This window comes from Colius striatus, chromosome 4 (assembly GCF_028858725.1).
Source record: "Colius striatus isolate bColStr4 chromosome 4, bColStr4.1.hap1, whole genome shotgun sequence".
In the NCBI taxonomy this organism is placed as follows: Eukaryota; Metazoa; Chordata; class Aves; order Coliiformes; family Coliidae; genus Colius; species Colius striatus.
In genome coordinates, this window is record NC_084762.1 from 34,437,768 (window position 1) to 34,450,130 (window position 12,363).

The 12,363-nt window shown below is 44.8% G+C and overlaps 1 protein-coding gene across 1 annotated transcript; it reads left to right on the forward strand.

The window, feature by feature from the left end:
* Window positions 1-1,571: 1,571 nt before the first annotated feature.
* TDP2 (tyrosyl-DNA phosphodiesterase 2) lies at window positions 1,572-7,825 on the forward strand. Its single transcript, XM_061995323.1, has 7 exons — window positions 1,572-2,271; window positions 2,781-2,878; window positions 4,099-4,266; window positions 5,608-5,699; window positions 6,251-6,369; window positions 6,743-6,913; window positions 7,185-7,825. Exons 1-7 carry the CDS (start codon window positions 1,894-1,896, stop codon window positions 7,464-7,466), a joined length of 1,308 nt encoding a protein of 435 aa, XP_061851307.1. The 5' UTR covers window positions 1,572-1,893; the 3' UTR covers window positions 7,467-7,825.
* The last annotated feature ends 4,538 nt before the right edge of the window (window positions 7,826-12,363 follow it).

Consider the following 12,363-nt stretch of genomic DNA (forward strand, 5'->3'; position numbering starts at 1 on the left):
AAATAGATTCAAGGTCTGAAAGCAGATGCAAAACTGGGGTAAGTTCAGCAAATACATTTACACCTACAACTAAAACTTTGAACTACCTTTAGACTGTGAGAAATTACATTAATGGAATCATGCAGTACACAGTCTATCTACGAAGGGAAAAAGCTGGAATTAAGCAGAGGGGAAATCTCTGATGCCATGTCCTAATACAGAAGTAGCACCTTGATTAATGAAAATCTCAAGTCCCAAACCAGGCATGCTGCACTGCACTGACTGCAGACCTAAGTTCCTGACTGAATTTCTAACGAGGGCTTTTGTGATGTTTGACACTGGGAGCAGATGGTTTCCACTGCTGTTAAGGAGTGTTTCAGTCCATCAGCGAGGCAAGGAAAGTGTCTGGTTTCATTTGTCATTGCTCCGATCTGGCACTGGCTGCCTGCTCTCCTTGACAAAAATAGTTCAGCGTTTGAACGCTTCCAGGACTGCCACAGCGAGAGCTGCTGGTTTGTACTTCTCAGAGCCCTCCTGTGCTTGTCCTCCCCCACGTCTGTCTCGGTGAACAGTATGCTGCTTTGGCTTCCAGCCGCTCCTGCAAGGCACTGCTGCTTTGGAGAAAGGGCTTGAAAGCCCACAGTCATTAAGCCCATGTAGGTACCATGTGGGAATTACACTAGAAAATGTCTGTTCTGGAGATGAAAGGTTTCCAACTAAAATCTGTCTTTTCCAGAACAGGAAAAATCTTGACGCATATATAGTTACAGTAAGAAAGGCTTAACATGTCTTCCAGAAAAAAACAGCAAGTCCCTTAAATTCAAGCAAAAAACTACTTTTATTATGATTATATTCACAGCATCATAGTTCTAGGAGATTGCAAACTATTCCAGAGCAAGGTAGCAAGCCTGTCTCCCAAGGCTCACTTAGCGCCAGTTACCTTTATGAACTAAAACACTACACTTGTTCTCCACTTCACAGAATTGCAAGGTAAAGGAGTGTACAGTTATTACAGTGAAGAGGTGACTAAGAACTAATTGGACTCTATAAATAAAATATGCTCCTTAAACTTAAGGCTTTACACTTTCCACATACAAGACCAAAACGCCTTGGGGAAACAAGACAGTAACAGTTTCTTTGCATACAGTTGCTTTCTATTACATGTATTGGATCATGGAGCTCTCACTGATAGCACTGCTTCCAATGTTACATTTGCACCTCTGCAGTGCAAAACCTACACATTTTGCCATGTTTGGTTTTCTTGGATGTCTCTACTGCATCACTCCACGTCACAGTTACACAAACCAACGGAAACTAAATGCAGAATTCTAGCACTGTGAAATTTAATGGGAACACCGAGACTGCTTCACAAGACCACCCTACACGTCAGCAGCTACACTACAAAATAAGGGCACACAGCAATATAATTTCAACCTTTTTGGTCCTAACGTAGCGCTGCATTGGAGCTGTACCAGTTGGGTACGTCTCTTAACACTAGGCCTTGTGTAGAAGCTCACCGAGCACTGAGGTGCTCACGCGTTCAGTCTGACTTCAAGGTGAGGCGTGACACGTTCTGACGAGTTACTTTGAAAAGAAGTATTATTGTTTTTAAACCGAGAGCAATGATTTCTTTTGTAATTTCACAGTCCTGAAAGCCAGCTTAGTCCCCGGCTCGTGGAAAGCTAGTCAGAACAACCGTCGTCTTCAGTGAGGTGCTGGAAGGTAGCTTTAGTGTCAGAAACCAAACACTTATGGAATAAGAGCCGTCTCTCCGGGCAGAGGCTGTGGCTGCCGTTACTGGCCTTCCCTGCCGCCGGCCCTTTCCTGGCGGCCGCCTGCCTGCCCGCCCGCCGCCTTCTCCCTGCGGCCCGCCGTACCTTCTGCAACACCCGGTCGAAGCCCTTCGACTCCACCATGTACTTCATAGCCTCCTTCAGGCTCTCCATCGTGAACCCCATCCTGGCCTCCCCGCCGACCCGACCGCCGCCTGGCCGCGCCCCGGAACGGCAACCCGGGCGGGCGGGGCTTCCCTCGGCTTCCTGCCGCAGCGGCGAGCCGCGCCGCCCGGCAGCCATGGAGGCAGCCGAGGAGGACCGGCGCGAAACGGAGGAGGCGGTGCTGGCCCCTTGCCCGGAGACAGGGGAGCAGGAGGAGGAGGAGGAGGAGGGAGAAGAAGAGGCGTTGCCCGTCGCCAAGCGGAGGAAGGTGCTGTGCTCCGAGTTCGCCAGCATCACCAGCAGCGACGCGGCCGTGGCGCGCACCTTCCTGTCGGACAGCGGCTGGCACATGCAGGTACGGCCCGGGGCGGCGGCGGGGCTGCCCCGGCGCACCCTTCCCCGGCATAGACTCACACCGTGGCTGGGGTTGGAAGGGACCTCTAGAGATCATAGAGCCCAACCTCCCCTGCTAAAGCAGGTTCACCTCGGTGAAGTCACACTGAAATGCATCAGGCTCATTTCTCCTTCCAGATGCTCACCCCACCTTCCTGACATCCACCCTTTAGGTACTTAAAAGTGTTTATGAGGTTCCCTCTCAATCTTCTCTTCTCTAGACTAAACAGCCCCAGGTCCCACAGCCTTTCCTCATAAGAAAGATGTTCCAGTCCCCTAATCATCATGACAGCCCTGTGCTAGACTCTCCAGAAGTTCCCTGTCCCTCTTGAGCTGGGGAGCCCAGAACTGGACACAGGACTCCAGATGTAGCCCCACCAGGGCCGAGTAGAGGGAAAGGAGAACCTCTGTCAACCTACTGGACACACACTTCTTAATACAGCCCAGAAAACATCTACCTCTGTGTTTCAGAGGGCGCTGAACGCCTATTTTGAGACGCCAATGGAGAAGAAGGAGGAAGTGGAGATGGCAGGCGAGGTGCCGCGAGCCCTCAGCGAGCCCAGGAGCTGGTAGGTGACCCCTAGGGCCAGAGGGCTTGGTTTAGCATGGCAGGGGCTCGAAATTCCCCCCACAGCTGCACACAGCCACCTATTGGGACACAGCGTTCCTCAGGAGCAGCACTCCTCTCTCTGCCTGACTTGATGCCAGCCCTAACATGTGAGGCAGGGAGTTTCTGTGGCTGCTCACGCTAGTCCTTGTTTCCCTAGGCAGCCCTCTCCAAGGGAAACAACCTGCTCCTCTTGAGACATTGTGGCCTGCACTTGCACTCTGTGGGTGCTTCAGACACCTTCTGCTGGCCTGGTTGATTATGAGCCTCTCAGAGAAGGGACGAGGGCATTTTCTTGTCTTTTGAGGCAATATGTACCCAGATTTTGCTGTCCATGCATACATTTGTGTGTATAAACTGTTCATGTATGTCATATACAAGATGTACAAGTGTTTTTATTTCTGTCAATAAAATTGAGCCATACATGCACATCTTGTTAAACGTACCTATGGAAGCTAGGATCCAAAGTCTGTATCTTACATACAGAGACCATCTCGCAGCATACCGATGCAGCATACCGACAGTATTGAACTGCATGTGGAACTGAACCTTTGCAGATGCCTACCATTCACAGTCCCAAGGAAAGCTTTTTCCCCTGTAGTTTTATTTATCACAGGCTTGCATGTTATATGGAAGAGCCCTTATGATCTTTATGGATAAGCTGTATTTCACAGAACCATTTTGGTTGAAAAAGACCTTTAAGATCATTGGATTTAAGAGCAGCCATCGGAGCCTGTCCCCAGGCAGGTCGGCAAATGGAGCACAGGAAGATTTCCTGAAGCCAGAAGCCTTGAGGCAACCCAAGGGGTCCCTGTCAGTGCCAGCATCTCTCACGAGAGAGAGGCGAGTCAGGCGTGGATGGAGCCGCAGTCACTAAAGTGCTACTTAAACACCCCAGGAGGTGAAGTGCATGGCTTAGTGGTGGGCCTTGCAGTGTTGGACTTAGAAAAATAGAATCACTTCACCTGTGTACCAAGGCTCTATGTGACTGTGGCTTGTATGTTTTAATTTTAGCGCTTTTAAATTATGCTGAGATCAATACATGTTAACTTGTTTGTTGGGAAGATTTTAGATGAGTGCTTGCAAGTTGTGATGGCTCTGAAGCATTTTTCCTTAGAAGATAAGGGAGTTAATTGCAGGAAGAATAATACCATGCATTTGACAAATAAACTCTCTCTCTAGTATTGACCTCACAGCAGATGCAGCTAGTAGCAATGCCACCGTCAATGATGCAGACTTGAAGCAACAAGAAGATGACAGCAGCTTCTCGCTGATAACCTGGAACATTGATGGGCTGGACGCAGGAAATCTGAAAGAACGAGTGAGAGGAGTCTGTTCCTACCTGTCATTGTACGTATAACTTCATCTTTGTAGTGTCATGTACCCAACTTTCAAGGAAAAAGCAAGCTTTTTGTTTTATATATTTACAAATAATGATGCCCAAATTATCTTACCAATAGATAATGCAACAGTGCAGTCACTTTATTCAGCTACTTAGGATTTATGGAAGTTGGTGCACTGATTGGAAGAAGGAGGTGTGAACTTATGTATCATCCCAAATGTTAAATATTTTGCGATGGATACTTTAAAAAGCTTTTTTATAGTGAGCAACATGGTTCAAGTTGCAATCATACATCAAGAGCATATGTCATACTTCCAGCCTGTACATGAGAGAAGGGTAAAACTGAAAGAAACTTGTTTCTCTCATTCCAGTAGTACAAATAACTCCACGCTAGAGCAAACTGAAATAACAAAAAGAAGCTTTTTAAATTTGTGAAAAGTGTCTCTCTGGTCCTTACTCTTTCGTATCTATCAAAGAAGAAAATGTGCAAAGTAAGATAAAAAAAATAGAACCTGTGATTACCTTTTGTAGGACCCATTAATATATTTATGCTCCATTTAACAATTACATAAATTGATTTATCTCAGTAGAGGAACTTAGCAGTGTAAATGAAATTATTTGACCAAATGATAATTTAAGTTCCTCTTTAAACAGCAGAAACCCATTAACTACATAAATTTTCTCTTGATATAGTTAATCTGGAGTGACAGTATTTTTCTTCTGTAGATAAGGCGTTAGATTTGTCCTTTGCCTGCTTAGAGCAAGGTTTTTCAGCAGTGTAGCAAAAATCGGGACAGCTTTTAAGTCATGTCTAAATCAGCATTTTCAGGTTTGCTGCCTCACATGAGCTGCTCCTGATTGCACAGCTCTGAGAAACAAGAGCCTGGCATCTATGAGACTGGAGAAATGAATGGCAGGTTACCCAGGGGAATCTGTAGCATGGGAGTGAGGTAGTGGTTGGAATACCCTGGCCAACTTTGATGTTGTAGAACATTTTCCAAAGCTGCTTTGCAGCTGCTTAAGCAGTTCTTTATGGGGGTAATGTATGAAACCTGTGCAACCCTTGGCAAGATCAAGGTATAAAGAAGTCATGCATTTTTTTATCGTGTCAGCTCCATGTCCATAATAATCATTGTTTCTTCCCTTTTAACCATGGTAATGTGTCCCCATGCTGCTAAATACGATGGAGAACATTCATTATTTTTTTTGGCAAACAGGTTCTTACAATATCTATGATAAATACGAGGACAAGGTGCATCTGAAATCCCCGGCCCTCTTCCATTTGCCCTCCAATTCTCACAGTACTACTTTTCAGTAATTATTTTTAAATCTTTTCTTGCCTATTTCAGATACAGTCCAGATGTTGTGTTTTTACAAGAGGTCATCCCACCATATCTCTGTTTCCTACAGATGAGAGCAGGCAATTACACTATTATTCCAGGTAAGAAACAACCCTCAATGTCTAAAGACAGAAACTGGAAAAAGTAAGTTTGTTTTTTACTATGTCTCACCTACCAAAATCTGTGACCATTTGTAGGAATGAAAAGAGTAAAGTGAAGAAGGAAGCACTTAAATTACTTTCTGTGTTTTGATATCAGGACATAGTTTGATGCAAGTTGTGCATGTAAAAGCTTGCTTGCCTTGCTGGTTTCCTTTGCATTTTTTCTGCATTTTGAAAGATATTTCTTAAGTATCTGCATTTTAAAAAATCCACACTGCCATTGTGCAACTTTTACCTAATGACTTTGTACATCTTAGAAATTAACATGGTTTGCACAGATCATAGTACTAAGGTCTTGTTTAGAACTTGAACTTCTTTATGGCATGGCAGAAGATATTCTCAACCAGCGATTTGTGTTCCTGTGCGACGTGATCTGGGTGAACCTGCTTCTGCATGGGGGTTGGGCTGGGTGATCAATAAAAGTTCCTTCCAGGCCCTACCATTCTGTGATTCTGTGTGATGCTGTGATTTCTTTGACTGTTCCTCTTTAGGTAACATAGATGGCTATTTCACTGTTGTGATGTTGAAGAAATCAAGAGTGAAGCTATTGAAACATGAGATAATACCTTTTCCAACAACCTCCATGATGAGGAACCTTTTGGTTGTGCATGTGAGTGAGTCAGGATGTATTGAACAGCTGTATTTCTGCCTTCAAAGTACAAAATCTAAGGAAAAGCTGGACTGGCTTTGTGCAATGACAGTCTCGGCAGAAAAACCTCTTCTCCAAACATACAAACTCAGTTGCATTTGATACTAACAAAATTATTTTATGTAAGTTACTGGCTATACTTTGTTCCCAATTCTCATAACTTCTGGAAACAAAACTAAAAGCCTGTTATCCTCCTGTAAACCCGCTTCTCTTCAATGTAAAACTAGTATTGACCAGAGCTCTGACATTCATTAATTTATTTGTGATTAGAGTTTATCTTTCAGCTTCTTACCATGGTGTGGATAGTAATATTGCTTCTTTGTTTCACGCACAGGTGAGCATATCTGGTAACGAACTTTGCCTTATGACCTCTCATCTGGAAAGCACTAAAGATCACTCCAAGGAGCGTATAAAGCAACTGCAGGAGGTGTTAAGCAAAATGCAGAAGGAGTCTGAGTCCACCACTGTTATATTTGGAGGGGATACAAATCTCAGAGACAGTGAGGTAAATAGAAGTAAACATCCTTGTTATTTTGGGAAGTTATTCTGACAAAATCTTCATGGGCTTTTCTTGTCTTTATGAGAAATGACTTGCTTAGTCAGAACAGAGAGATGCACCATTTATCCTTAGGAAGTGAGAGCGTGGTTAAGTGGCAGCTGTGGCATTGCTACGCTGAGGCACTGTTGTAGCTGAGGTGATGTATATGAAGATTTCTGGACTAGATGATCTCTAAAGATCCCTTCCAACCCCTAACATTCTATGATTCTACTTTCAGGTTACTAAACTAGATAACTTCCCTAAGAACATTATGGACATCTGGGAGTTTTTGGGGAAACCTCAACACTGCCGCTACACTTGGGATACTCACTCCAATACCAACCTGGGAGCAGGGTACAAGTGCAAGATGAGGTTTGACCGTGTTTACTTTCGGCCTGCAGCAGACGGGGGACATATTATTCCGCGAAGTATGGACTTAATCGGATTGGAAAAACTAGACTGTGGCAGATTCCCTAGTGATCACTGGGGTCTTCTGTGTAACTTCGATGTGATATTGTAATACAGAAAAAAAGGCTTCTGCTGTTAGTTTTTAGGTGATCTGTTCTTGTTTTTACAAAGTTTTGCCCTCTCAGTTTAAGAGGGTGTGTATAAATTTTCAGTGCTAACTTATTCTCTGCTCTTGACTTATGCTGGGATGGTTAATTTCAAGCCAGGGTTTCCTTTTCCTTGTTGTATGAATCGCATTTTAAAATATTTATTTTTAACAATGTACACAAATAAAAGAATAAAGTCTAGTTTCAAAATGGGAAGAAAAAGCCTGTAAATACATTCCGTAAACATACTCGGTGATTTAAAAGGGAGTTTTATTTGGGCAGGTATTATAATCTCTTAATAAATGCTGCTTTTTTATTTTAAGGACACTGTTGTTAAGCCTGATTTGTGTTTTTTGTAACCATTTCCATCATCCTTTATTGGCTTCTGAAGTCTGTGTAGCACGTATGTACACCTTCAGGCAAGGCAATAGAGGAGTTGAGGAAACAATGACTGGGTTCTCACAGTCTAAAGATTTATTAAGTAAGAATTAAACTAATGTTGAACAGATTTAAGAACTATATGCCTTCTGTTTGACAAGAAAAGGATACAGACAGATGCGTGGGAGTTGTTTGCTAGGGATGATGTATACCTTACTTTGTTTATTAACCAAGATAGGAGTTGCAGATTAAGATGTTTTGAGCTGCAGTTTAAAACATGTGAGCTTCTAGAAACAATGCCTTTATAAACTGCAGTGCAAAACCTGACCAACTCAAGGTCTCGCTGACTTTTGCAAGAGATCAAACAGACTTTCTTACTGAAATAACTGTGTATTCAGTCTCATAGAAGCTGTCATTTTATAGATGTGCAAAGTACTAAGCTGATTTTAAACTAAAAGTCTCCTAACTTTCTGACATCAAGTGCACAAGGCAGAGGATGTACAGATAACCCACGTCAATGATGCAAAGTGAACAGAAACTGACAGCCTAAATTCCTGTGCTTATTTTTGTTGTTTGTCTTTGGTCTTAAGCCCAAAGCATACAAACAGCTTGTGTTTTGCTGCACTTCTGTGGTGAGTTGGCTGTGGCTGGTAGCCAAGCTCTCACTCAGCAGCTCACTCAGTCCTCTCCTTCCCTGGTGAAATGGGAGGAGGAAATGAGAAAAACAGAAACAAGAAAACTCATGGGTTGGGAGATCACTTACTAGGAGATCACTTACTGATTTCCCTCATGGGCAAAACACACTTGATTTGGGGAAATTTACGTCCAATTAACATAGATACTTATTTACTGATTTGGATATCGGAAGCAAGAAGATGAACATTAAAACACATCTCTTTTCCTTTCCCTGTCTCAGTGTCACTCCAGGCTCCTCTCCTCCTCTTTGTTGTCGTAGATTCATAGAATGGTTTGAGTTGGAAGGGACTTTGAAGGGTTCCAAGCTGCCTGCAATGAGGAGGGACACTTTCCACTAGACCAAGCTGCTGAAAGCCCCATGCAACTCGGCCTTGAACACTTCCAGGAATGGGGCATCCATAGCCTCTCTGGGCAACCTCTTCCACTGTCACTCCAGGCCTGCAGTTGCTGCAGCAAGGTAGAGGAGCAGCACAGGAAATTACTGTTGGCACACAGACGTGCCTCTTGGCCATGGCCTCCCTCTTCCACTTCTCCTCTGCTCCAGGGTGGGTCCTCTGTAGGCTCAGGCCATGGAGCACCTCCTCCTCTGACCCTGGTGTTTCCTCTGCTGTTTCTCAACTCTTTTTTTCCCAAGTCTTCTGTCTGTCCAGCATGTTCTGCCCTTCCTTACACAGACTATCCCCAAGCCCTCTCAGCTTGGCTGCAGGGCTGCAAGACTACACTCCCTTCAGGGAGTGGGCTTAAGCTGGCTGGAAGCAGCTGTGGCATCTCCTCACAGAGTGCACCCGCCCCACAGCCCCCATTGGCAGTGCCAGGGTACCTGCAACATTAAGCATCTTTTCACACAGGCAAACAGTGGTGGAGTCCCCAGCAGCCCAGCAAGGAAAACTCCACTTGACTCCTGTTGCTTACCCTAACATTTCCGTCTGCATGCTCCGACCAGCCAAGCTCAGGGGCAGAAACGTGTCTGAACATCACACCTCATACCTCGGTCTTGCACCTTGAAAACACAGTGAGCAGGGCTTTCTGCAATACCAGGCAGCAGAAGGCACATTTGTGAATCACTACCCTGAAACAGTCAGAATCCTCAACCAGCACCTCCTTGTTCCAGGAATGAGGAGGCCTGGGATAGGTGTGGGTTTCTATTGATTCAACAGAAGGCTTAGGTGCCCTTACTGAACAAACAAACAAACCCCAGGAGCTTAATTCATCTTCACAGAAATCCACTACAGAAATCTCCAACTCTGCTTTTGCTTCTTCAAACATCAGATCCCAGTTACTTTTACTAAAGGTAAAAGAGGCTGACTTGTTTTGGGAAGGCTGTCCAACTCCTAGTGTCCTGATCACACTCAACCTATCCCATTATTTTCCCATTATTCAGTTTCAGAAATGAGGGGAAGTCACGAAACTTTTTAAAATCGCATCGGGTCTGTGATCTCTCTATCCCCAGATAAATAGTGTTATATAAAAAGTGAAGAATATCTACAATTGCCACAATTTTCCTTCTGAGCTTAAAAAGGGGCTAGCACAGTCACAACTGACTTGCTACATGCTCCATTCATAGAATCATAGAATCGTAGAATCATAGAATGGTAAGGGTTAGAAGGGACCATCTTGTCCAACCCCCCTGCAGAAGCAGGGTCACATAGATCAGGTTGCATAGGAACACGTCCAGGTGGGTCTTGAAGACCTCCAAGGAAGGAGACTCCACAACCCCTCTGGGCAGCCTGTGCCAGGGCTCCATCACCTGAACAGTAAAATAGTTTTTCTTACTTTTAAGTGGAACTTTTTGTGTTCCAGCTTCATCCCATTACCCCTTGACCTGTTGCTAGATACAATAGAAAAAAGGGATGTTCCAACTTCCTGACATCCACCATGTAGATATTTGTAAATGTTAATAAAATCTCCCCTCAGTCTCCTCTTCTCTAGAGTAAACAGCCCCAGTTCCTACAGCTTTTACTCTTATGAAAAATGTTTCAGTCCCCTGATCATCTTGGTGGCCCTGCGCTGGACTCTCCCCAGCACTTCCCTGTTCCTCTTGAGCTGAGGAGCCCGGAACTGGACACAGGACTCCAGATGAGGCCTCACTAGGGCAGAGTAGAGGGGGAACAGAACTTCCTTTGACCTGATGACCACACTCTTCTTGATGCATCCCAGGATGCCATTGGCCTTCTTGGCCATGAGGGCACATTGCTGGCTCATGATTAGTTTATTATCAATCAGGACTCCCAGGTCTCTCTCTGCAGAGCTGCTATTCAGCAGTTCAACCCCCAGCCTGTACTGGTGCATGAGGTTGTTCCTTCCCAGATGCAGGACTCTGCACTTGTCCTTGTTGAACCTCATGAGGTTCCTCGCTGCCCAATTCTCAAACCAGTCGAGATCCCACTGAATGGCAGCACAGCCTTCTGGGGAATCAGCCAGCCCTCCCAGTTTGGTGCCACCAGCGAACTTACTGAGGGTACACTCTGTCCCCTCATCCAGGTCGTTGATGAAGATGTTGAACAAGACTGGCCCCAGAACTGATCCCTGTGGAACTCCACTGGCCACAGGCCTCCAACTCGACTCTGTGCCATTGATCACCACCCTCTGGGCTCTGTCATTCAGCCAGCTCTCGATCCACCTCACTGTCCACTCATCCAAGCCACACTGCCTGAGGTTTCTGATGAGGGTGTTATGGGAGACAGTGTCAGAAGCCTTGCTGAAGTCAAGGTAGATGACATCTGCTGCTCTCCCCTCATCTAGCCAGCCGGTTATGCACTCATAGAAGGATATCAGCTTGGTCAAACAGGATTTCCCCTTGGTAAAGCCATGTTGACTCCCTCTGATAACCATCTTTTCCTTCATATGTTCAGTGATAACACTCAGGATGAGTTGTTCCATCACTTTTCCAGGGATGGAGGTGAGGCTGACCGGCCTGTAGCTTCCTGGGTTGTCCTTCCTGCCCTTTTTGAAGACTGGAGTGACGTTGGCTTTTCTCCAGTCCTCAGGCACCTCGCCTGTCCTCCATGATTGTTCAAAAATGATGGAGAGAGGCTTAGAAATCACATCAGCCAACTCCCTCAGTAGATGGAGATGCTGGGGGTTCAACCCAGGGCCTCTTACATGCAAAGCAAGCACCCTCCCACTGAGCTACGTGCCTTTAAACTAGTCTTGTTCACCAAGAGCCTTTAAAGAAATATTATGGGTTTTGTTTTAACCTCCTCCCCCACTCTGGTAGTTACAGCCAGAGCACTTGTGGGGAAGGTAAAAGCAGGGGATCACAGTTTAACTTTCCTAAAGGTGTTGGGGAAGGGGAAAGCAGAGTAAACTCTTGCATTATCACAAGAAACACCGGTTTATGTGTCTACCTGCATTATGGCTGCTTTTTTTTAAGTAGCTGCACCTTCTGGACTGTTTTGGAAGATATGAAAAGGGATGACTGCTGCTGTTGTTTTAAATAGGTTTTTAATTTTGGGAAGAAAGAACAGAAGAAAAAAGGATTCAGAGCTGTGAGTGACTTAAGCTCGATGCCTAAACTCCAGGCCCATCTGTATCACTGACTACCTAATCCCTCTTAACCTTTAAATTAGCTATTGAGTGGCAACATCATGTTTTTATTAGGAACAAGCAAAGATGAAACACTTTGTCAGGACCAGTTCACTTTTCCATTTATAAAAGATAGGCAAGAGAAGGACTATATTCAGTGCAATTAGTGATTAGTCATTCTTTCAGAATGAGGAAATTAGACATACAGCCTTTAAAACTCTTCTTCTCGAACTACAGAAAAAGTGAGAATACTTAAATAAATTT

What these genes read in the sequence shown, in the direction of transcription:
- TDP2 (XM_061995323.1), top strand. Translation starts at nt 1,894, where the DNA reads ATGTACTTCATAGCCTCCTTCAGGCTCTCCATCGTGAACCCCATCCTG. An exon ending in CAATTACACTATTATTCCAG is followed by an intron (nt 5,700 to 6,250) that starts GTAAGAAACAAC and finishes GTTCCTCTTTAG; the next exon opens with GTAACATAGATGGCTATTTC. An exon ending in CAAATCTCAGAGACAGTGAG is followed by an intron (nt 6,914 to 7,184) that starts GTAAATAGAAGT and finishes TTCTACTTTCAG; the next exon opens with GTTACTAAACTAGATAACTT.